The sequence below is a fragment of the Chelonoidis abingdonii genome, chromosome 5 (assembly GCF_003597395.2).
Source record: "Chelonoidis abingdonii isolate Lonesome George chromosome 5, CheloAbing_2.0, whole genome shotgun sequence".
NCBI lineage: Eukaryota > Metazoa > Chordata > Testudines > Testudinidae > Chelonoidis > Chelonoidis abingdonii.
In genome coordinates, this window is record NC_133773.1 from 58,685,369 (window position 1) to 58,711,344 (window position 25,976).

At 40.1% G+C, this 25,976-nt stretch overlaps 2 protein-coding genes across 2 annotated transcripts in view; one reads left to right on the plus strand and one right to left on the minus strand.

Moving 5' to 3' along the window:
- The window catches only part of NR3C2 (nuclear receptor subfamily 3 group C member 2), a 651,149-nt gene that overhangs the window by 206,934 nt on the left and 418,239 nt on the right, over positions 1 to 25,976 (minus strand). The window lies entirely within an intron of this gene.
- Positions 1 to 25,976, plus strand: part of ARHGAP10 (Rho GTPase activating protein 10) — a 255,503-nt gene that overhangs the window by 84,675 nt on the left and 144,852 nt on the right. The window contains exons 2-5 of the mRNA XM_075066743.1: positions 3,934 to 4,029; positions 4,126 to 4,187; positions 15,395 to 15,466; positions 22,705 to 22,806. Of these exons, the coding sequence (XP_074922844.1) occupies positions 3,934 to 4,029; positions 4,126 to 4,187; positions 15,395 to 15,466; positions 22,705 to 22,806 (332 nt within the window). The remainder of the gene's footprint in view (positions 1 to 3,933; positions 4,030 to 4,125; positions 4,188 to 15,394; positions 15,467 to 22,704; positions 22,807 to 25,976) is intronic.

A 25,976-nucleotide genomic window follows, 5' to 3' on the forward strand; every position in this document is an offset into this window, starting at 1 on the left:
TAACAACTAGAGGTTATGGGATATATGCAGATTAGCAAAGTGCTTTTGACCTAGCACAGGATGCAAGGAAATGTATATCTGAGAGTTAGTGTCTATGAAACTTGTAACTTATGGTTTAAATAGTGTAGTGTGGGGGTGAATTGCCACATTTTGTTTCTGGAGTCACCATGTATTTTTATAGAGTTCTATAATATTTGTGGTAATTACATCAACAACTTTGTTTTTCCTATAGCAGGCTGATTTTAGAAGGATGAAGGGTGAACTGATTGTCTAATGGTTTCCAGACAGGATTAAAATGTTTGTCTACATACTTCTCAAGTATCTTACTTTTAGCCATTCCCTTTCAAGCCTCAAATAAACCCTGCACTGAGCTGTCCCTGAGTCTGGTCTTCAGGTTTTCCCTATGCTGAGCTGACTACATTCAGTGTCCTGAGTGCACTGCCTTGGGAATGGCTCTCTGATGGCTTGGCTACATTGGCACTTTACAGCGCTGCAAGTTTCGCACTCATGGGTGTGAAGAAACACCCCCCTGAGCACTGCAAGATGCAGCGCTGTAAAGCGTCAGTGTAATCAGGGCAGCAGCGCTGGGAGCGCGGCTCCCAGCGCTGCACGCTACACCCGTAAAGGATGTGGTTTACGTGCAGCGCTGGGAGAGCTCTCTCCCAGCGCTGCCGCTCTGACCACCCTCACGCTTCGCAGCGCTGCCCCGGCAGCGCTTTGAAATTTCTAGTGTAGCCAAGTGAGTCATACCCCTGACTGTAACTGAATGCTGAAGCCTGTCACCTAGCCTCAGCCCTCTCTGGGAGGTGAGAGGGGCAAAGTTTCCATTTTCTTTCCAGGGAACAACTGTGTACCAGTGATTGTCTCCTATCACAGAAACAAAATCCAAGTATGTTAGGAAAAGATTTATTTGGCATAGGAAAGAAAAATATAAATGAATTTTAACATAAGTTAACAGAATAAAATGAGTATCAGAGGGGTAGCCGTATTAGTCTGGATCTGTAAAAGCAGCAAAGAGTCCTGTGGCACCTTATAGACTGAGAGACTTATTGGAGCATGAGCTTTTGTGGGTGATCCGACGAAGTGGGTATTCACCCACAAAAGCTCATGCTCCAATACATCTGTTAGTCTATAAGGCGCCACAGGACTCTTTGCTGCTTTTACAGAATAAAATGACACTGCTGGATTCTAGGCAAACTTCCTGAGACGGAGTAAATCTTGTGGTGACAGTCTATTGACTAAATAGAATTAAAAGCTTTATGTCAACAATGCTTGTATGCTTTGTCTCCTGCAGCCTGTTGAACCATTTAATTCAAACATCCTTTCTATAGACCAGAATCTCTCTCTCTAATGGTCACCCTCTCTCCTCCCCCAGCCCCAATTCCATGGCTTGTGCAGAGGTTTACACATTCTTAGATCACTTTGTGGTGATTAATCACTGTGCACAGCAGCATGGGACTACAAATAACCAATCTGTACTATGATTGTTTTGTTCATGTTGCTCATTTCCCCTCTGTCAGTCTTTAAAGGATTTAGCACTCCTAATATAAAGCTTTACCGTAGGCATGCCTGTCCTGTAACCCTTCCCCCCCAAGCTGGCTGAGCATGGTGCTGCAGGGGCTTCTTGTCTGACTTCCCCCTCACCTGGGTTTTCTTACTTTCCCAGGGATTCAGGTGTCTCACACCTCTGACTGGGTCACTCTAAGTTCAGTCCCCTTCTGGGATAACAGACGTCCAGGATAAAGGTTCTTCTGCTCCTATTGGGCTCTTCTTCAGCCCACCCTCTGGGCTTAGTTCCTGTTCCCTTCTGGATTACTTTTAAATCTCTCTGGCACTGGGATAGAGCCCTGACTCTTAGTCTTCTTCCCTAGAGTCCCCTCAGAGTCTCAGTCCCTTTTAGGCTACCTTTCTATCTTCTCTGCTCTGGGATGTCCACTGATTCCCAGGCTACATTCCAGGGGTCCTCCAGACCCTGCTTCCACAGGAGCCTAGCTTGCTCTCTTTGTTTGCTCCTTTCAACTCTTTTATGAGGTCAAGGTGTTTCGGGTCCTAAGGCTGGGAGAGATAATTATGGCACAAGTGGAGCTGACTAACTCAGGCCTCCTGGCCCTTAAAGGGGCAGGCAGCCCTGTCACAGAGATTTTATCATCTCTTCAGTCTGTTGTTTTAGAGATGATGGGCACAAATCCCAGGATGCTTACTCATTCTTAACCTATTATGCAACCTGCTCCATGGCAGAGTGTTCCAGTGGGACTGTCTGTCTGTCTGCAGCTCTAGAGCCTTTCTTAGAGGGACTCCACAGAGCACAGGGGGGCAGTGCAAAAAAAATTAATGTAGCCTTTGGTTGCATTAACCTTTGAGGACTTGCCATTGGAGATGGGGTGATATGCATACTTTTTCCTAGTCTTGGGTATTTGAAGCCTTCAGCATCTGGGCAAAAGGGCAAGGGGAAGGAGCTGTAGAGAAGGCATCACTACATGGCTGGTTCCCATCACCTTCGGCTCAACAATACTACATTATTTTTTAAACTATTGTTCCATGAATTCGGTGCAGCATCGTGACTTCTACTTTCAGTTCTAGTTTTCTGGATCAGACGAATAGTGAGGTGGACTTTATTCTCAATTTGTAAATCATGCTTATTTTGTCTCAAGCTGCTTGTAACAAAGAAGCATCTGAACTTATGTTCCCAATACTTTCTACATTACATGCACCCCTGCAGCGAACAGGTTGCATTTTAGTTTGAAAATGCCTTCCCCTTTTCCATGGTGTGGGAGTATCCGTGATGTTAGCCTGTCCTCCCCCCCGCCCCTCCGAGTCTTGATGTTGAAGGGAGAATGCATAGTTGTAGCACCATTCACAAGAGAGAAAAACCCAGCACTGTAGGATCAACTAGAATGGTACTGTCACACAAACAGGGGTGGGATGGGATATGGAAGAGGAGTGTAAGGAGGAGGGGAGAAAAGGAACCAGGCAAAAGATGTGAGAGGAAGGGAATGTAAGACAGAGGAAAGGGATCCGCAAATGGGTGGCTTTTGTGTCTATGTCCTGCTAGGGTGCATAGGAATTGGATAGTATCCCTTTAATTAGTTGGCGCCACACAGTACAATGTAGCATTTGGAGTCAGATATGTCCTTATCTATGTGAAATTGGGAAAAACATACAGCAGACTGGAAACAGTTTGTGTTTCAGCTCCAGCTGATCCTGACAATAAAATGTTTACACAGTGTGTTTTATAACAGTCACTCCTGGTCCTTCTGAATTGCACGAGATAGCTAAAAGATTAAAGATTAACTAAATATATCAAATTGCTCTTAATATTGGCCAAGTATAAAGATGTAAGGAGAATCTTTACTGCAAGTTCAGAGCATATGGGGACTTTCATCCTCTTCTCCACCAAGACCTGCCTTTTAGGGTTGATGACATTCCAAACTCTCTCATGTACTATAGTCAGACATTACAGTAGAAAAGGTTATGTTTTAATCTCAACTTCAGTATTAGAAATCTTAATGATCGTTTATAACATTGTGATATTGTAACTGAGAGCAGAATTTTGGCTAGTTAATATATTCAGTAGCTTCCTGAAGGAAGGAAGTAGTCTGCCCATAACAAGAGCAGTTTTGTGCCAATAGTTGTCAAATAAAAGCAGCAGTGAGAAACTGGCTAGGAAAGTCGGAATTATTTTGGTACAAGACATTTGCAGTGCTATGCATTTGTCTTTTTAAATGGGATTTAAGAATTGCATAGCTGTGGAACTTCATAATTCTAATGAAGTGATTCACTTCAGTATAGGACAAGAAATTGCTGAAGTCTATTGAAAGATATAAAATGACACATTTCTTGAATATCAAATTTCACATGACGTTCAAGTTGCTAACGGCTTTTGTTTGAATTAAAGGCATATATAGTTTTAAATCCTTGTTGTTTGCCTTGCAGACCTTTCGGCAGCCCAAAGAAAGTTTGCCCACTCTCTGAGGGATTTTAAATTTGAATTCATTGGCGACGCAGAGACGGATGATGAAAGATGTATAGGTATGTAAGAGCTCTGTGTGTGCACATGCGTGTGCATTACTGCTTTTGTTATGCACTCCTATTCCATTATTTCTTTTTTCTTTTTCCATGTTACAGATGCATCCCTCCGTGAGTTTTCAAATTTCTTAAAAAATCTGGAAGAACAAAGAGAAATCTTGGTGAGTTGCAACGTTTTACTGTAAACAAATTGTAAGACGGATTAAGAGCCAATTAGCTCCTCCCTGCCGAGCTGCTGCAGTGGCCCAAGCGTGGCGAAGCCAGTGAGTGGACTTGGGGCGGGGGCCACGTGGGTGGGGTGGAGTGGCTTGATCTTTCGGGGGGGGGGCTGTGCACCCTCCAGGGGAGTTCAGGGGCAGGAGGGGGAACCTGGTCTGGGGAGCAGCCCTTGGTATGGCTGGCATGTACCCCAGGTTAAGAACCACTGCACTAAACTAATGAGATCTGCATTTTAATTTAATTTTAAATGAAGCTTCTTAACATTTTAAAAAACTTTGGTTACTTTACATACAACAATCGTTTATGACTTATAGAGGGAGACTTCTAAAAACGTTAAAATGTATTACCACCACGCAAAACCTAAATTAGAGTGAATAATGAAGATTTGGCACACCACCTCTGAAACATTTCCGACCCCTGTTCTGGTCATAACATCTCCCCAGTTTGTGACTGATAGCTGTGTCTTGATCTCTGTGGAAGTCAAATATGGCTCAGCATTGACAGGAACTATGAGGCTAAGCCATTCTCCTTGCTCCTGCATGCCAAGTGCTCTACATTCAGCGCTGAAACAAGTTCAGCAGTTCAGTTCTCTCTCCCTGTGTCTCCAATTTTATGTCCCTATTTCTGGCAGTAGCAAGCCCAGGGGCAGTCATGGTTCTCAGGGTGGAAAATGTGAGGCTCTGCCATGCTATCCTGGCTTGGAGCCACATCTTCTGGCAGAGTTAGGGTCAATGGGCAGTGAGCAGGCAGTTCTTCTGATTGCTCAGGGATGCTGCATTATGTATTGAACATGTGTTATGGCAGAGGGATTGCCTGGCACGGAGATGCTAAGTTGAGGGCTTTCATGATAAAAAAAAAAAAAAAAAAAAATGCCTCTAGACTCTGCTGTTCCCTGTGAACAGACAGGATGAGAACAAAAGGAAGAAGGCATGGTACTGCCTAAAGAAAAGGATACATTAAAAACAACAGAAAAAAACAGAAGAAGGGGAGTTTTATAACCAAATCTGTTCCATGATCAGAGGCAAAACTTTTGGTGGGTAGAAATGAGGGGCATAGCTTGGTCTTTGCCTTCAGTTGATGAACTTGTTCCATTATAGTTGTGCTGTGCAGCAAGATGTTGCAGTTGGCTTTCAGTACATCTTTAAGGAAAATTAACTGTTTAGGTAGCCACCTTTCTTACCAAGTAAGCTTATTGGCATGATTTTTGACTATGCAGGCTGTCGACTTGCATCTCTTCTGTTTAATACAATAGATGAATGATTAAAATGGAGGCTTTGTACTGCAACATTTTTTCCCATCTTGTGTGTGGGGGAGGATGATTGAGATATCTAGGATGACCTGTCAGCTACCTGTATAAATGGGAGTATGGCATGCCAAGGCAAGAGATGAACAGCATATGAATCTGGTAAGAACAGGGGACTCCACCATAGTGGAATTAATGCTGATTTTGCCTCACAGGACTTACTTTGAGATTTTATGCTCACTAATTTTTAATAGTGCTTAAATGCTACAGTAAAAGAGGCTCTAGAAAAACATAAGATCTATAGATTCCACTTTAAATGCCTGGCTTCCCTGCTCATAGATTTTGTTTTTAAAGTCCAGTACGTGTTAGTAATTGCCCCCGTTAAGTAAATGATGATAATTAATGGTAACTGATAAGATTTCACTGTTACTTGTTTTAAGGCAAGGAACGTGGTGTTTTTAAAAGATTAATTTAACTCTAGGTGGTCTGTAGTCTAGCTTCTTTCCAATAGATATAATTTACTTTCCACCTAAATTCACATATGTGATTACAAAAGTACCTGCAGGGATTAGATAGGGTTTGTGTGAGAGATTTGCATTGATTCACTTAGCTCTGATCACATATGAGGAATCTAATACATGGATTTCTTATCTTTGGGGCAGTATTGTTCTTAGTCTCCAGTATGGTATTAGTTTCTAGAGGTTATCTGTGTAGAAATTCTGTGTTTCAGGCCCTTATTTGCCAACATCAGCAGTCAGACATACTTCAGTTAGAATTAACAGACAAATTTGGAGCTGTTGAGGAGTGTTGGAAGTAGGAGCAGGGAGAAATACCTGCTGCACCTGAATGGTGTGAATGGAGGCATTTTGCTTGTGTAAAGTCGTGAAGTCTGCTGGGGCATTGGGAACTCAGTGCACATAAGTTTTTCTTGCACCTTTGATGCAGCTGGTGGTTCATCCTGCTGTTGTGCTGGAGTTTGATTCATCATCGCTGCGATTCATGATTCTTCATGTGCCACTCAACCCTTCCTCTGTTGCATGTTGAATACCATGTGGAGCATTCTAGAACATTCAAAGCAATGGTCTTGTGTGGATATTAGATATCCCAAAATGCTGTGCTGTAAGAGTGGGTGTTTTGCTGTTGTCAAAATGTCTTCTCTCCCCACAGTTCTAAAGAATAGCCTCCATCTTGCTGTTTTCTTCCACCCTGATGTGACTGTGTTAGTGGAGTTGTATGTGTAGAGCTAGTAAAAGTCTTTGGGATACTTCAGGAATTACAATTTTTATAATTATCCCAGCCATATCTTGGGATATTCCAATACCAACTTCAACACTGAAAATAGGAGAATTTTGTGGCGCATTTCACTGACTTCCTCAGCAACAGGGATAACATGTAGCCAAATGCAGCTCTGGATGCATAGAATGCACTCTTGGCTGTATAATCTCTGGACACTGCAATTGTGCTATGGCCATTGTGTTACTTCCTCTTTTCATATGCAGCCTGTTTGGAGGTAGTTATATGACATTATACGTGTACTGTATGCTAGTTGCCTTATGGAAAACATGAAACAAAATGGAAAAGATGATGTAATGCATGTGTTCAGACAATGAAAGATCTGATGACAAAGTTCCTCATGGAGCTAATATTTCAAATGGAGACTGAATACTTTTCCTGAGGTGTGGTTTCTTTCGTCAGTACTTCTGTAGTCTAGCACAGGCTCAGGGGTGCAGCCTTTGGGCAGTGCTTACCTCAAGCTGCTCCTGGAAGCAGCAGCATGTCCCTTCTCTGGCTCCTATGTGAAGGCACGGCCAGGCGTTTCTGCTCGCTGCCCCGTCCACAGTCAGAGGGGGCCATTGGAGCATGTAGGAGGCAGAGAGGGGCCATGCCGCAGTTTCTGGGAGCCTCATGGAGTGGCCCCCGACAGTGCTCCCCAGCTGGAGCGCTGAAGCTGGGCAAGTCCCAGACCCTGCACCCCAGCAGGAGCTCGAGGGCTGGCTTAAAATGGCTGGTGGGCCGGATGCAGCCTGCGGGCCATAGTTTGCCCACCCCTGCTCTAGCAAATATTTTAGAACCATATCGCCATTAAGGTAGGTAAGTGGAAAGAGAACCAAGGGGATTAGTTTCTGAAAAAAATAATTTGTGTGTTGTTGGGGATATCGTCTGCTGATCTGACTCCTTTTCTTTGGCTCCTCAATGAACAGTGTAATTGTGCCGAAGTTTCATGGATGTTCTGTTGAAATCAATGGAATGTTAGAATGCTCTGCACCCACAGTGTTTGTCGCCAGGGCTATAAAGATTTTCATTAGTGGTGCAATGTTTATGCTACACATTTTAAAGCCTTTCACAAAGGAGTTCCTCCCATTTCAACATCCTCTTATCAGGCTTTTTTTCCCTCTTTGCTATTCTGAAAAGCAATGTGGAGGCTTGTGACTCGTACAGTGGCCGGGATTGTGCTGAGAGAATTGCAGATAAGAAATACAGTTACAGATAAGATATAGTGTATGAATTCCTTTTGCTTAATTACTGACACATGTATACTTAATAGGTTGCTGTTTTTTAAAATTAAATTTTGTGTGTTCAGCAAATGCAAAAATGATTTTAATAGCCATATGGTAAATGCAAATATTTCAGACTTTGAATTCCAGACTTGGATAAAAAGCTTTTTCAAGTATATTTTATATAGTTTCCCAAGGCAATTGCAACATGTGTAGATGTGAATCTTGAGTTCATAAAATTTTCCATACTGTCCACCCCAAGCATAATAATTTGGCCTGCTACCATGTTAATCTGGCACGGGTTGGATATGTAATAGCTGCATGCAAGCAGTTTTATTTTTGTTTTCAGTTTAAGAATTTCCATTGGTTGCAAAGGTCATGTTTCTAAATACCAAGGGATTTAGTAGGTTTGTGAAAAGAAAATCCAGGTATTAACCCAAGAATTCAGTTGAATTATAGAGTGGCCCAGAGAAAACAAATTGCACTTTTCCATAACACTGTAACTTAATGGAATTCCCCGAGGCAAATATGAAGCAGGGCACTTTGCCTCTGGAGGCCATTCTGGAAATGTTTGTTATATTAAGGATGAGTGGAATATAGGAAGTCATGTCTAACTGGTTCGGCATTACAGAAATATTCTAGTTTAATTAGAGGTCTGTAGTCACTCTAAGTCGTTGTCAGCCATTAATGGAAAAGTTTCTTTTTACTTAACTTAAAATGTATTTTAGAATCTTGTTTCCAGTCAACTTACTTTAGGTATGATAGATCCTAACTCTAGCATTGATAGTTATAGTTAGGCTCTACAGTAGAAATAGTAACTATTTCTTAGGGAGTTAGAGCTTTGTTAAAAAATTTTAAAATGGGCCTGAAATTGAAAATATTTGAAAAATAGCAAGTTATGGAAATTGTGGAGTATTTTCTGCCCATCTTCTGAATTTAATTTATTTTGTCTCTAAGAGTGAGATCTTCACTCTTGTTGTGGCATCTTTATGCCACATGAAAGAGCTGGAGTGGTATAGAGGGCTCCCAGAAGCCCTGGTTGTGGCCAGAGGAGGGTTTCTCCTAGTGCAGGGTTGCAGAAGACAGTCATTAGGTTGTCTTCTAAGGACCTGCACACACATGCTGGTGATGGGCAGGGTGGCTAAGGACTGGCAATGATTTTGCAAGCAGGACCAGAGCACACATCTCTGAAGCCTGTAGGGCAGCCTGGGAGGGTGCTGTAATTTAATCTCTCAGGGTGACTTAAAGCCACCTTGGTCACCCCATAACTCTTGGGGTGCGAGTTCAGTGCTGCACCTCAGAACCTTGTCCGTTATCTCAATAGTGTATGTACCTTCAAATACTTGCACGTAGGAACATAGGTTAGTGTGTATATTTTTGGTTGGGCTGATAATACCACCTATAATTATGCTTGACTATCACTTCCCATTATAACAACCTGTTTTCAGTTGCTTATAATCTTTGCCAAATTGCACAGAAAACTTCAGCCCAAATGATTAGTGTGTGTCTGCCTCACACTGAATTTTTTTGGACAATTTCAGCCGAAACTGTTCAGCTGCATTTGAGACTGAGGCTAGGGAAAAATATATTTTGCCAATGTTAAATGTTTGGCAACCTTTTCTTTGAGAAGCTCCATCTTCTCCTTCCTTTCCAGCCAGGACTCAATTTGGTAGTGTGTGGCCTTCGTGTCAGGGATGTGCTTTTGGAGTCTTGGATTGGGGGTGAGGAGGAGAGGAGAAGCCTGGACCAAAGAGACTGGGCTAGTGAGTCTTTGCAGGGGATGGGACACTGAGATTGGCTGAGGAGCCTAAGGAGGGAGGCTGGGGTGGAGGGGGAAGGGAGTATGAGGGTGACTGGAGGCTAAAGGGAAGAGACAGGCTGATATGATGAGGACTTGGAGGAGTAGGGAACTGGTTATGGCTGTGCAAAGAGACTGGGATTGTGTGTGTGGTGAAAGTGAGATGGGGAGTCTGGAGGAGGGTAGGTCTGGCTGGCCAAGGGGACGAGGGCTAGGAGTGGAAACTGGCACTGGGTAGTGGAAGAGAATGGGATTGGGATGATGAGTCAGGGGCAGGAGGAGGTAGGACTAGGACAGGGCAGGGTGGAAGGGGGGGATCAAGCTGGGGTGGGGGGAGTGGGCAGAAGAGTCTCTGCCCATTAGAACACACTTCTCTCCAGAGCCTGGGATAGTATCCAAGATTCCTGAGACTTGCTTTTCCTCTGCTGTCAGCAAATATTTGTGAAACCCACTAGCAAAGTTTCTAGTGCTAGTCTGAATAGAGGGTGACAAATTCAGCTCCTTTGCACATATGCCATATGATAGTCTTCAATTACATGATTGTATACTAGTTTTTCCCACAGAACCCTCACCTCATTCAGGATGAATCTGCTCTGGGTATGAATCAGGGCTGTGTAGTGAAGGAGACTTGTCTGTAGAACTCATTTGTTGCAATAGTTGGAAGGTAAGTAGTGAATGAGGAAGGGAATTGCAAGAACAAAGAGGAGAGACTCATGGTTGAGGAAGTCACTTAAACCAAACTTTTCACAGATAGTTGTTTAATTATACATACCTCATTTTCTGGGGTTTGATTTGCAAAGTCAATGGGAGCTGTGCTTTGGTTATACAAACTACTATATAATGCTATGTACTCTGAAAAATCAGGTCCTAAGTTGTCTGAAATTGGGCATCCAAAATTAGTGGATACTTTTGACCTTAATGTCTCTCTGTCCCAACCGCCACTGTAGAAAATGGAGGTAAAACCTCCTCATTGCACAGGCATGTTGTAAAAATGAATATGTTCTACACTCTTATGCTATAGTAATGAACCCCATAGGAAAGCCTCTGACAAAATTTAATAATTATGTCTTCAGAGCAGGGTTTGAATATTTCGCAGTGAATAAGACAGGAGGCACACACTGATCAATGAGGAGAAAACAAAATATTTAATACCTGCTTGTTAAGTGAGGACCATCCATCCTGTGAAATGGGTCCGGGGGGGGGGGCAAGCAGGGGGGAGGGAGAAGAGGGATGTAGAATGGTATTTGGTGATGTAATTGGAAACTATATCATAATGCACACAAACAAGGGGGCCGAAATAATGCACAATTCTGGCATTATCTCAACTTCTGAGTGGTTGACTTTGTAACTTTAAAGTTGTTTTAACATAGTTTTTTGTGTAAAGTATATATGTGCATATGTACAGTTGTGTGTGTGTGTGTATTTGTGTATATATAATATAGAAATGCACAAACCTTAAACACCTTACTCTTTTGCCCCATGCACCACACCCACTCCCTGGCAAAGTTGGCTTTACTGAGAACCTGATCTCTGCTAACCCATAGGCCAAGATGTTCAGAAAGTGAACAGTGACTTTATGGTTGCTCATGTTGAGACACCTTAAAGAGTCCAACACTTTCTGAAATCAGGCCCCTTTGGATGCGTGAGATGAGATGCTTTAATTTACTAAAGAATTTCAGTCCTAACCTTTAGCTGACTGGTTCTGTTTTTCATATAAAATTAAAAATTGGTATTAGCTAGCTTTGCTGGTAGTTAGTGGTGTTTTTATTAAGTTCTATGTGGAAGAGGAGTAAACTGATGAGAATGAAATGTTGGATCATAAACATTGCAGCTGGCTCTGGCACTTGGATTCCTTGCTTTTCAGTGAAGCCTTTTCATCCTCTAATTAATTTTATAATAAACAGGAGAAATGAGTTTCTTAATACTGTCTGACTCAAGTATATAAGCTTTTTGAGAACAAGGAAAAACTAGTTGCTGACTGAAAGGGCAAACTTCAGAGGATTCTCTATTACCTGAGATCTAGAGGTTTTTGCAAGAGGACATGGCAAAGTACAGGTTTTAAATGGCAGTGTCGAGCAAGCACTGGTGCTCCAGTTTCAATGTAAAAGTATCACAGCCGAAGGACGGCTAATTAGAGAGAGAGGACTGGGCATATTCAACTCAGACTATGTTCTTATAACTCTAAGACAGTTAAATTAGACTCATGCAGCAAGGGTAAGATTAATACCTTGCAAGCAAACTGTCCAAGAATTTAACCATACTGTCTTATAATATCGGAGATGGATTGGCCAAATTATAAAATGAAAGTGTTCAGCCAGATATGGTTTCCTCAGGAAATGTCATTCAGCAAACTAGCATGTGAAGCAATAGAAACTTTAGAAGAGATATAGCTTTCCTTTAACCTCTAAATCTATAGGATTTACCAATGCCTTTACACTGGAAGTGTTGACCTGAGAATATGACTCTTGTACAGTTTGTACTGTCAGAAAACTGCAATTGCAGCTAAATACCCTTTTTGTAGGTGAGCAGTATCCTCCCCTATAGGAATATACTGAGCATTCCTCCCTGCTCTACATTTCTCGTGTTTTTTTTGATAGTGCAGATCCCTCCTTTATAGATTTATCTTTGTTGGCACTTATTTTATTTAAACTATGTCATCCATTGACCATATACTTTTTTGAGGGTGGGGGTAGGAGGTAGGGCGGAAGCAGGGCAGCAGTGTAACCATGTCCTCTTTTTGCAAATTAACCTTCAGTTCTGTGTGATTGGGTAACTTAGAATCTGTCTCAGCATGTTTCAAAAACACCCTTCTAAGTTGTATCATTAGAATTTTGGGTTGGATGTGAATGTCAGATAACTCTTACGCTGTGCAACAGCATAAACGGTGTGATTTTTTAAAAAAAAAATACATATTTGTCTCCAGCTTTCTTTTTCTTTTGTCTGGTTTCATTTTTTAAAAAATTCTCTGGGTAACTCTCCAAAGAACATCTCTAATTTTCTTTTTTTTCCTATGGCCTGCCACTCATAGATAGTGGGAGGACAAGACCATGCTTCCTCCAGAGCCAGCCAGTGCTGCATATTAACCACACCAGAAGAGGTCACTGAAGAGCAAATTCTTCCAATCTAATGCAGAGTACTAATGGCGTGTGTGGATGCTTCCTACATCGATGGAAGGAGTTTTTCCATCAGTGTAGGTAATCCACCTCCCTGATCAGCTAGGTCCACGAAAGAATTTTTCAGTCAACCTAGGTGTCCTTACATAGGGGGTTAGGTTAGCTTAACTCAGTGCTTGGAGATGTGAATTTTTCAAGTCGTCTTGTCTTCTCTTATTAGGAGTAGATTATGATTGATATATGCAGTTAAATGAGGGTAAAATTCGTCTTGCCATGTAGAGGGTAAGGAAAGTCTTCATATCGTGAAGGACAAGGGAGAAGCTATTTAAAAAAATGTAGAAGAAAGTCGTCAGAGATCAATTTCCTTTACAAGTACTTTACCTTCCATACCCCGATCAACATGGGTAAATTTTACAGTATTTAATTGTGTCCTTTCTTTTACAATGTAAAACCCTTATTCCAACAAATGCTGGGCTTGGCTCAGTGCTGTTTTAATTGAACTGTTGAACATATCATGAGGCCAGTTAACTGTTTACTCACCTATTTGTTTGAAGTTCCTAATAAGTTTTGCTAATTTATAATTCTCCTTTGCTGCAACAAGTTGCTGCACCTCAGTTTTGACTTTGTTTATTGTTTAATAATCTTATATTTTACGATCTTACTGTTGGTGAATAGTGTTTAGATGCTCATTTGAAGTTTATTTGAACCTATGAGAGTTTCTTAGCTACCTCACAATCCTCCCTATACAGCTGGTTTCCCCTCATCATGGTGCATTGTCGTCCTGGCAAGCACTGAGCTTCAGGGGGTGACTGGGCAACCCAGGTCCCCAAGTCTGGTGTTGGGTTGCCCCAGATCAGGGGTCGGCAACCTTTCAGAAGTGGTGTGCCAAGTCTTCATTTATTCACTCTAATTTAAGGTTTCACGTGCCAGTAATATATGTTAACGTTTTTAGAAGGTCTCTTTTTATGTCTATATTATATAACTAAATTATTGTTGTATGTAAAGTAAATAAGGTTTTTAAAATGTTTAAGAAGCTTAATTTAATATTAAATTAAAATGTAGAACCTCCCCCGGACTGGTGGCCAGGACCCCAGCAGCGTGAGTGCCATTGAAAATCAGCTCGGATGCTGCCTTCACCACACGTGCCATAGGTTGCCTACCCCTGCTCCAGATTATAACTCTGCCTCCAGCCTCTCAGCCTACTTGAGCTCTGTTCCGGGGGGTGGGGGGGCGGGAGAGCTAGTGTCTTGCTCCCTCACTTTGGTATCCTAGAGAGAGCTCATAGCAACCCTTATATATAAGTTATGTAACATTTTCCATTATAAAAGTCTTGTAGGCCTTTTATGAGAAGCTCTACCACCTCCATTGTAAACAGCAGGCCTTTAATATTCAGCAAGGACAGAGCCCTGAGGCTAGAGACTTGCCTTTTGCTTGACCCATGATATTGATTTTAGAGTTCACCCAATTATAAAGTGTTAAAATTGCCATTTCCTTACTCTGCTTTCATTTCTCAGAAAAATGTTAGCGGCCTGTCAATATACTAAAGACATGAATTTTCTAAAGAGTGAGGCCCACGTGACCACTGCTGCATTGGAAACAGCTAGTAGTCACTGGAGTATCTGTAGTATGTGGCGATGTGGACTGAGCCAGGCTCCCTCTCCCTTTAACCTCTCCATTCCCAGCACTTGACTTCAACCATGTCCACCACTCTGGGGGCACAGTGTAGAGCAGGAGCTTCTCCAACTTCTGGGGGAGAGGACAGAGTTTGGGGCCTGATGTTCCTGTGCAAAAACTGCTATTTTTCAGTGCACAGGATGAACATGCAGAGTGTGAAATGAAGGCAACTGTAAATCTGTCATTTCCGAAGTTTTGAGAATATGACTTTGCAACCTAAATAATTTTATTTTAATGTAGGGTGTTTTTTGTGTACAATTAATCTTAGTACAGTATATGAGACTTTATATATTGTAAGACTTAATTGGCAGGCGGGACTACAGGCTGTATATGAAGAGTGTATTTGCTGTTCAGTTCTCCATTTGTTGCAATAACGTGATCTGATGCCCCTGAGTAAAATTAAATTGTTGGAATTTATAAGGAAAAAATGTAACGAAAGGTTTTGTTAATGAATGGGACAAAGCTCAATTGTTAAAAGGCCGTTGCCTTGTTCAGAAGGACTGGAGGAAACCTCAGCCAAACCTTCACTATTGTATTTGCATCAGAATATTTGTACAGTTCATGATGCTCAACTTTGGAAGTATTTTAACGTTTGCTTCAAGATGAGCTGAGGAATAATTTTTTCAAAAGCTCTTAAGTGATTGAGAAGCCATATGGGTTTTGAAAATGGTGCTTAGGCTCCTAACTTATTTAAAGGCTTTTGAAAAAGATACTTTGGAGTTTTAATTTTTTTTGTATTATTTGCAGTTGAGAGGGTAAACTAAATGACTTGCCTTCCTCCTCTGTGGATAACACGCTATATATGTTGTTGTTTTTCTTTCTCTAGGCACTGAGTGTTACCGAAACTCTGATCAAACCTTTGGAAAAATTTAGGAAGGAGCAGCTAGGAGCTGTAAAGGTTCGTCTCTAATTTATTTGTTTGCTGTTTTTCAAAGAGATGAGTTTAATTTCTCTATTTGGTCAAAGTATCCTCATGACTCCCATTTGGCAGAGTACAGAGAAATGCTGGTATGTATATTATTTTATGTGCCAATTTTTTTCTTTGAAAACTTGGTTCAGAAAAAAATGGGAAATATGCCCCGAGAGGGGAGGAATGTGTCCTTTTCTCTCCTTCCCTCTCCTCCCTCTCTTGACTTTTCTGTCTTGGTTAAAATAAATGCCACAAAGAGCATTCTCATGTTGCTAATGGATGACCATAATCTTCTGCTGTACGTCCACTTACTTGCATATTTAAAAGCCTGCTATGTGTTAACAACATCAAGAATTCGTCCTCATACCTTTTCATTTTATATTTCCCATTGTTGAAATTAGAATTGATAACTTTTTATTAAAAATATAATTATTCCAAATTGTTTAGGGTGGTGGATTGGGAGGGTGGGTAGTTTAGAGTTTGGCTTGTCTCAGCCTGTTCCAAAGAATTCCTGGGCCTTTGTGATTAAGGATGTCTATCTCTCCTGTCTGTATCATATTTATCTTCAATAATGAAGCCTGAACTCCTTATATTAAACCATTCTTTAAAGACATTCTTTACAGATGGAAATAATAGATACAGAGTTTACCTCCTTGTAGTTTTTCCTCCTAGAGACAGTTTTTAAACTAACAAAAAAGCCCTAAGAAAAACTCCTTAACACTGTCTTTCACTGTGTACATTTCCAAAACTCACCCTAATAAATTATGTAATCAGTCTGCAGATGTCAGAGCTTGACCCTTGGAAGTGGTATCTAAGAAATTACAGTGAAATTTCAATTAAGGGTTAAAATGCTTAAATCTCCCTTACTAGGAACACAGGCATGGTGAATTTTCAAAATAGTTTCTAATACAGAAAACACTTTTTACGCTTTTTCTTCTACAGCAATTGCAGCAAAATGCAAGAACTTGCAAGAAAGCCAAATTGTCTGTAAAACAAAACAAAAAACCAAAAAAACCCCCTCTCACCTCAGCCAAAATCTCTCCAGTCAAAAGTTAGTGTTTCTGTAATACAACAGGTCCATTTCTTCCTGCCTGAACTTTGGTGGCTGAGTTTTTCCATCAGGAAGGTAAAATTCCACTCTGTGCAGCACTGGAGTGAAGAGCCCTTTCTCTTTTATTGAGTCTCTAAATGTTGCTTCCTGATTCACTTTAAACTCAGAACAAGAATACCTCTTCACAGTACATGAGGGGAAAATGTTCTATCCTGGATTGTAAACAATTAAAACTGAACATCTGTTCTGCTTTCGCTTAATCTTCTGGGGTCCATGAGAGTTTTGTCAGAGCTCACAAGTTAAGCAGGGTTTTTGTCTAGCATATTTTAAAAGTTGTCTCAGTAATTGGGCTTCTTTTAAGGTGGAAAAAAAAACTAGTTAGTGGTGCCATAGTTAGCCCCTGACCGCCAAAGGTCAGTATTGAACCAATACCCCAGCATGCTATTTGTGATGGTAAAGGGTGTTTCTGTCTTTTAGATAAGAGCTCGTGATCATTTATGATAATTAAAAATCTCATGGTACTTTTCACCCGGGTTTAACCCTTCTGTCCTGTCAACTGTGTAACTGCATTCTGCCCCCCTGAATTTCTCAATACAATTTCATTTGGATACATCATTCCTCACTTCCTGCCTCAACCTCTACAGTACTACTGTGAACTGTTAAACAGCTAACATGTTCCATCCTGGAAGTGGCTGTACTTCAATGGTGGCCAAAAGGACCCCAGTACATACGCCTTCAGTACACAAGATTTGAAAAATGCTTCAGGATTTTTTTTGGATGAAAAGCTTTGTATAAATTCAGGGTCATGATAAATATATGTACTGTATCTATAAACTCACAAAGGCTTTCTTCAAGGGAACTGAAACCTGGGTTTCCTAACATCAAAAGGGTAATTTCTCCACAAGCATAATAGCAACATAGATGACCTTGGGCCAAGTTTTAAGCTCTTACTCCATTTTTTTGCAGTCCTTATTTAGGCAAACCTCAAATTGACTTTAAACAGTTTTACCCGTGTAAGGACAAAATAAAAACTGTAGGAAATTCAGGATTTGGCCTCTAGCTGTAGAATTTTAAATGCATTTAGAACAAAACATCTTCTATATTAAGAACTGAATAGTGCTAAATTTTAAGCTTAAATAGAACATATTTTTTTAAAAAGTGGTTTTACAGAGATCTGAAGAATACTTTTCAAGAATTTTTTAAAAAATATCCAGTATAATGGAAGTGCTGAAATGTTAGCTATGGTATCGGAAAGATAACATTGTATAGTATCAACATCTCCAACTGTACTACAGTTAGAACTTTTACGTCTGAATATAGAACAGTATGGATATTTGCTGTAGGAGAAATACACATGCTCATTACAAAAAACAAACATAGAATGTTTAGTTCACCTTAAATTACTGCTGCTTAATATTAAACAGTTTTACTCCTATGGATAAATGAGTCTGGATTGAATAGATTAGGTCCAATTCTGAGCCCTTATCGAATTGACCCATTGGAAAGAAGCATCACAGCTGGGGAAAAAAACCAACAACAAGAACCAAAAAAAACCTAACCTGAATGTAAACAGAATACATTGGGGTTTTGCACATGGGGAAGGAAGTTTTTTTTGTTTTTGTTTTTCTTTCTTTTTTTGCAAAGCACAAATACTTAAGCACTCAAGGGAATGTAATATGTAAACACAACGACATCTTTATCCTCTTCCTGTTCCCCCTCCGCCTCCCATGTGCTAATCTCACATAGTCTATAATAAGGCTGAAACTATTTATTATATTGTTTCACTTCAGTAATTTATCTGTTTGGTTTTGGCGTCTTCCTCTCTTTAGAATTTAATTACATGTTTAGGCTTGACTCTGGTAAAGGGTCTGATTGACCCAAACACTGCATCATCATCTTTAATTTTAGATGAGTTTGATTAAAGGGACAATGTCTAGAATAATGGTATGCTTAAAGGATCCCTATGAGATAGGAAATCCATATTTTAGGTCTAACCTAAGTGTTTTATTAACATTACATTTTGTAAAACCTTGCTTATGGGCAAGGTCTTAAACAGATAAAAGGGTTCCTGTTCAAAGAAGACGAAGGTTTCCTCGAAGTCATGCAGCTCAGGGAAGAGAATATTATCTGGTGTCATTAAGAACAAAGCAGAAAGAGTGTAAGAGAAAATTTAGTGAGTACTTCAGTGAGTAGATCATAACCAATATGTCTTTGATATAACAGATGAGCAGTTCTCAAACTTCATCACCATGACCCTCTTCTGACAACAAAAATTACTACACAACCCCAGGAGGGGGAACAGAAGACTGACCCCGCCTGAGCCCTGCTGCATGAGACCCTGGGAGGGGGGAGCGGGGCAAAGCTGAAGCCAAGGGCATCTACCTTGGGCAGGGGCATGTAACCTTAGTCCTGGGCAGTGGGGGTGGGGCTTGGGCTTCAGACTTGCTGGGGCCCAGGGCCAATGCCAGCATTGGTGACTCCATTAAAATTAAAATGGGGTCACAACCCACTTTGGGGTCATGATCCACAGTTTGGGAACCCTGTAATAGATACATATGCATTTTCAGAATAATATAGGGTGGTAGGAAATTTGAATTTAATTAGCATCTTGTGGCAAATAACCTGTCATCATCCTTAGAATTTGATCCCAATATTATATTATATTTTTTATTAAATTTTAATTGTTACTACTCCTATAACAAGACAGCACAAAAATTGATTTGATTGCCAGTAGCCCTAGTATTGACTTGACTCTGTAATTAACTGAATCAAGAAAAATAGAAATGGTTAAAGGGAAGGATTGTTGTGAAATTGTTTCTGCAAGATTAGACCTATAAAGTCATATTTCCAACAAATCTGAAATATTAATACTTGGGCTGTCACTTTTGTAAATGCAGTATTTTGGATGCTGCAAAATTTTGATTTGCATGTGTAAGTGGCATTTGTGCACACAAATCTAGTAGTTAAATTGCCCCTGGTTGCACCCATTTCTGAGATTCCGGAAAAAGAAATATAGGCTGTATATACCTGAGCCACAGCCTATGGAGGTTAATGGAGATACTTAAGCAGGCTTTGGATTAGGTTGTGTATTAGGAAAAAGACCTATACAGCCATTGAAGGTAGTCAGGATATTGCATTGCCTTAAACATTCCAAAAAGTCAGTCGATTTAATAGAAAATGAAATGGTGTGCATTACCAGTGGCATCAAGGACATCAGGGGTGGTTTAATATTGAATTTGCAGATTCCTCAAGTTAGTGCATGATTTTAAAATGTCAGTGGATGCCTCTTAGTCCTGCGCTTTCTCCCTTGCCCCCAGGAAATATGAATCAGTTAATGAGATGAGACTTTAGTGGGAACTGTTGGAAGTAGTTCTGTTAAGTGCAAAGGGGCATATAGATTGAATTACCTGACTACCTTTTTTGTGAACAAGTGGACTACGATTTTATGAAGAGACTTTCAAATACACTTTATAAAAGAATGTTTATCTTTTTCTGTGTATTTTGCAGATTTTTAAGGGGAGCTCCTCCCAAGCATGAAGGGCAGTATAGGAGAAAGTACAAATGTGATTGTTAGAAAATTTAACAAGTGGGCTACGGAGCTGGCATCATGGGCTGATGGAAGGCAAGAGTCAATACTTCAGTAGCAAATGAGAGATGGAGAGGGGATAGACCCTGAAAGGCCATGAAAGAGAAGACAAGTAGCTTATGGATATGAGCAAGGCAAGATTGTGTTTGCCAAGGCAAGAGAGAAGGATATGTAGTAATATAGACAGGAGCTGATGAGAGCTTGGACCAGAGTTCTAGCTGATAGGATAGTCCGCATCTTAGGGTACATCTACACTACCCGGGTAGTGATTGATCTGTCGGGGATTGATTTATCGCGTCTAGTGTAGACGCAATAAAATCGATCCCCAGTCGCTCTGCCATTGACCCCAGAACTCCACCGCGGCGAGAGGCGGAAGCTATAGCTGAAGTTGCGTATCTTAGGTTAACACCCTCCCCAAGTGTAGACCTAGCCTTAGAGAAGTTTTTCAGAAAGAAGCAGCAAGTTTTAGACATATCCTAGATGTGACAGGTCTGAGTCAAAAGAGATATCTAGGTTTCAGGCCACAGCAAAAGGCACTTCTTTGGATGCATGGAAATTCATCCCACGAAAGCTTATGCTCAGATAAATTTGTTAGTCTCTATGGTGCCACAAGTACTCCTGTTCTTTTTGGTGGTTTCAGTGGAATACAAGAGCAGAAGCTGGATTGAAGAGGGTCTAGGATGAAGCTGGAGGAGAGGAATTCCAGTAGCGATTGTAGACAACATGTTTAATGAGATTAGAGATGGAAGGGAGAAGTGTATAGTCCCTAGTCCAAAGGTGCATTTCATCTTGACACTCAGCTGATCTCCTTTGGGTATACATATGGGGTCCTATTTGCTTACTTTGTCTAAATTAAGCAATTTAGTGCTTTTACTCATATTGGATGCATTGACTCTGTAATGCTGTTAGAGAGTCAAATGGATTCTGTTCTGGCACATGCATAACAAGATTGTTAAATAAGTTTCAGCTGCACAGCTTAACTTTAATTCAGTAGCTAGGAGGGGAAGAAACTCTTCCTTGTAGTCTGAGTGGATTTGGTTGGGAAACCGTTGAGAGAAAATTAAATATGGACCCTCATGATAGCATTTTAGAGTCATTTTTCAGAATATGTCTATGCTTTAAACAAAGCGTATAGTAATTTTGACCTAAAGATACATTTCTATCCTAAAGACTCCCACTAATCAATCTGTAGTTTGGGTTTTGTGTATGCTGAAAATAACTAAAAGTGCACCATTCTGGGACAGAAGTCTCTGATGTAACAGAATTCCATGGAACCTTACAAACAATTATTACAATAACTAGTAAGACTATTGGTCAGATCCTGACCACAAAGGTTTAAGAATACAATGCTTTGTTCTTGTGTTGCTTCGTGCACATGTACACGTGTATGGCTGAGGATCAGGCGTGGCTCTGGTTTTTGCCGCCCCAAGCACGGCAGTCAGGCAGCCTTTGGCGGGTTTTCTGCGGGAGGTCCGCCGGTCATGCAGATTCGGTGTCGGTACTGCAGGTGATTTGACAGTCCCGTGTGTTCGTCGTACCCACCGCCAAAACTGCAGGACTGGCGGGCCTCCCGCAGAAACGCCGCTGAAGGCTTCCTGACTGCCGCCCTCACAGCGATCGGCAGGCCGCCCCCTGTGGCTTGACACCCCAGGCACGTGCTTGCTGCACTGGTGCCTGGAGCTGCCCCTGCTGAGGGTACATATAGAATAAAAGATGTACAGACAAACCCAAATTACCCTACACTAATACTCTTAACAAATAAATGTTCCAGTAGACAAACCATTACTGATATAACACAAGTAACTTTAAGGTGGAAAGAAGTCCACATCTTTCTTGAATGCCCCACAGTGTGATGGAGGAATTCAGCACAGAGATCCAGGCTGTAGCTCAAGTTTGTCATAAACTTTGCAGTTAGCCTTTTACAACTCTCTATACCCTAGTAACACTCAGTATTTCCAAACCCAGTGATCAAAAATCATGAATCAAGCCAAACAAATAGATGGCTTTTAAAATAATGAGATTTTTTTAAAAAAAAAATAACAAATTCAATTAATTTTATTTTCTGGTTTCTGAACCTTTAGGGTATGCTTGGGTCATATTTTCAAGCTTGTCTCTGCCACCATGAGGGCTAGAAACATACATCTTTTTTAAAAACTAAAAGTGATATTCTCATGTTATCATGAAGCCAAGAGCAGGGTCTTTTAAAACAAAACAAAACACTAAGCTTCATGAGATTCACAATAAAATCTCAAGACTTGGCAACACTAAATATAGTTGTAGATTTTTTTTTTTTTTTAATTTTTTTTTTTACACTGGAAAAGCTCAAGCATTTGTTAGTATGACAGAGTTTCTGTCATTACAGTGCAACTGGCCTTTGATTCAGTTTAGGCCCTCAAACAGGATTAAAAAAATAATTTAAAGTGTTGCTTGTTCTCATTTACCGTGGGGCACAACGCATTTTGTTTTTTACTCCCTTATTGCTGCTCTGCTACACCTCTCACCTACAGCTTTAACAAGCGAACAGACACATTGTTCTTGTATTTTCATATTTAAGTGAATGATGTTGAATGTATTACTTTTTACTTGCAGGAGGAAAAGAAGAAGTTTGATAAAGAGACAGAGAAAAACTACAGCTTTTTAGAGAAGCATTTAAATTTATCAGCTAGGAAGAAAGAGTCACAGCTACTAGAGGTACTGCTGCTACTATTTCTTCAGCAAGGTTGCTGAAAATGACAGTCTTTACTTTTTGCCTTGAGTACGTAAATATATTAATGACAGTACAAAAAGAGCACATAGGCTGTTGAAGGCAAAATGGCCGTCAACCAAGGAAATTTGGTTTTCTTCAAGAAAATCAATATCATTTGAACATTGCCATTGTTTGATGTCTTTTGGATTAAGTGTAAATATTTTTAGTACATATACACAACACTACTGAACTTTGTTACTTTTACAGACAGTTCAAGGAGTAGTAAAGCATGACCGTAGTGTGGACACACCTGCATTTATAGTAAAGTTTCACTGCATATATGCTTACACTGTAATATGTAGATTGGGTTGACAGCTAGACAATTGATATAATGGAATGTAATGCTAAATGCAACAGCTTGCATGCTGATATTTTTTAAAACTTGGGAGAACCTCATTATCCAGCGATGCTATGCAAGAGGAGGAAAGATTGTTGATGTCTTTATAGCTCAAAGTCAAGACTTACAAACCTCTGTTTTTGTTGGCATTCCTTCTGTCCCCTCAGTGGTCCATGATAGATTTTGTCAGTTTCTGAGCAAAGGAAGTTTGTTCGAGCCTCTGTAGACAGAAAGGTTGCATTACATTAGGAAAATCTCCCAGAATTCTTAATTTTCTCTTTTGCTTCTACATGCTTTACATATATTTAGTAGCATTTAAGTCCCCTAAATCTAAGTTTTTTCTGAACAAAATGTTCCCATCAGCCTCCTTCATATAAATCATTTTCGCAATCGGCCAGTTACCTAGTAATTTGAGCACCCAGTACATACTTGCATTTCATCAGCATATTATCTCTGCATGTTGTGTTACTCAGAAAATTAGGCCCTGATTTTGCAAGTCTCCATGTGCTTAACTTTGAACAGGTGAGTAGTCTAATTGAAGTCAATTGGAACTACTTATGTGTTTAACTTTAAGAACGTGCATAAGTGTTTGTAGGAGCATGGGTAGAACTTGTTCTTACGAAGTTGATCAGATACCGTCGAAAACTTGATACAGAAAAATGAAAGTGTTATCTTCCATCTTTGTATAGGCCTATTATGGAAACTTGTAAACATCTAAAACAGAGATGAGATACCACCTCAGTGAAAATGCAGAACACTCCAAAAGAGCAGCCTCAGAGCCGTGTTGAACGGAGGTCTAGTAACAGTATCAGCACCACTCGTTCAAAGTATAGAAAGTAAAAGTGGATGTATTTAATTTTCTTTACTGAATTTTCAAATACGAAGTTCACTTACAACAATTCCTTCTATTATCAGTTAAAAATATTCTTTAAAACTTGTCAGATATAACTTCTCATTCCTGCTTTTAGAAATGTTAGAAAACAGAATACTAAATATTTTAACAGCCAAAACGTGCTTTTATGTTATCATAAAGGACTTTAAATGGAAAAATCTTTTGTACAAGCTTAGGAAATGTGTATGCGTAAGATTGGTGGAGTTGGCTACTAAATTAGCCATACACTTGGCTTTCTGTGTCCTTTTCCTTATGTATATGTAGTATGCATTTAAATGAGAAAGTTAAAAGTGAACTTGACAAAACCAAGAAAACGTGCTGTGTTGTGGTGATAGCTATATTACTGTGGCAGGGGTCCTGCCTCTGTCAGTGTAGGATTGTTCCTGAAACTATAAGGCATGAAGCAGATATTGTTTGTACAGTACCTCTGATGATGTACAAAGAAAGTACAGTACCCCAACAAAGACATAGTTCATACCTCAGAAAGTTTAGGGAATGTAATCCTTCATTGACAAGGGGATGGACTAGGTGTCTGTGATAGGGTGTAGTGCCATCTGGGGCCTTTAACTCTAAATAATAATAATAATAATAATAATAGAGAGCTAGACCTTGGCTCCACCTGGGTAACCCTAGTCCTAAGGGACATAGACAGATAGTAAACCCCATCACAATCACTTGAGGCCCTTTTTATATCTGCATCCTATGATTCTAAATAGCTATGTATTGCATACAGTGCATTATAGGCATGACTAACTGTGCAAACTATACATAAATTGTATTCCATGCAAAAATAAGGTTTCTAGGTACTAATTCATTTATTTTTAAACCTCAGAGGAGTAGCCGTGTTAGTCTGGATCTGTAAAAGCAGCAAAGAGTCCTGTGGCACCTTATAGACTAACAGACTGGATGTTTTACCTTTAGTCCATTTGGTATGATGTCCATCCGTTTGCATTTGGAAAGGAAGATGATATCTGTCTATGTTTGTGCAAGAGATATCTGTCTGTATTTGTGCAAGTTAGTCTATAAGGTACCACAGGACTCTTTGCTATTTTTAAACCTGTTTCCTTAATGTTGCAAACATGCAGATGGCGACAGTGTGTAGTTCTTTTTTAAAATGCGATCATTCAGTGTGTATGTCTTCGTTCACAAACTGTTGGCACAGAACAATAGAGGATTGATTTTTGTTTTTGTTTACATACAAAACATTTTGAAGCTATTTTTGACATATGGTTACTTCACAGCACAGTAGTTAATGTTGTACCTGAACCATGTTTTGATAGTCTTTTGAGTTGGAGGTGGTAAGTCTGAGTTTTTCTTTTCTTTTCCTGTCCTTTCCTTTCCCTCCTCTTTCTCTGGAGTTTGCACTTTTGTGGGGTTTGAGGCTTTTATGAAACTTCTGGAAGGCAGTAGATACCATTTCACAGAGGAGGACTTCAGTAATGATTGTCTAACAATTGGAATGACACTATGTCCTTTCCTTCAATTAATTTTACTAAGAGAATGTTAGCCATTTTTCAGTTCCTCTTCAGTTGAAGACTTGGCTTGGACACATGTATCTTTGTTAATAGCCTATACTAATTTCCTAACAGAATGAAGCCGTATTTGCACCTGTATAGGAATGAATGGTAGCTAAAATATAATTAATACATGAGTTCAGTATGAAATTGGCACGTTATAAAATCCAAAATATGAATACATCTGCATGGGTCAGAACTAAGGCTACATTTATTAAATTTCCAATATTTTGTAGGCTATATGGTTTGTTTAATACCTAGAATAAGGGGTGGGCTTCTTTTAAATTGTCTTTTATTGCTAGTGGTACACAGTATGGATGTCTGTGTAACGCATCAAAGAAACCCTTGACAAGTCAGCAAGTAAGATAGGAG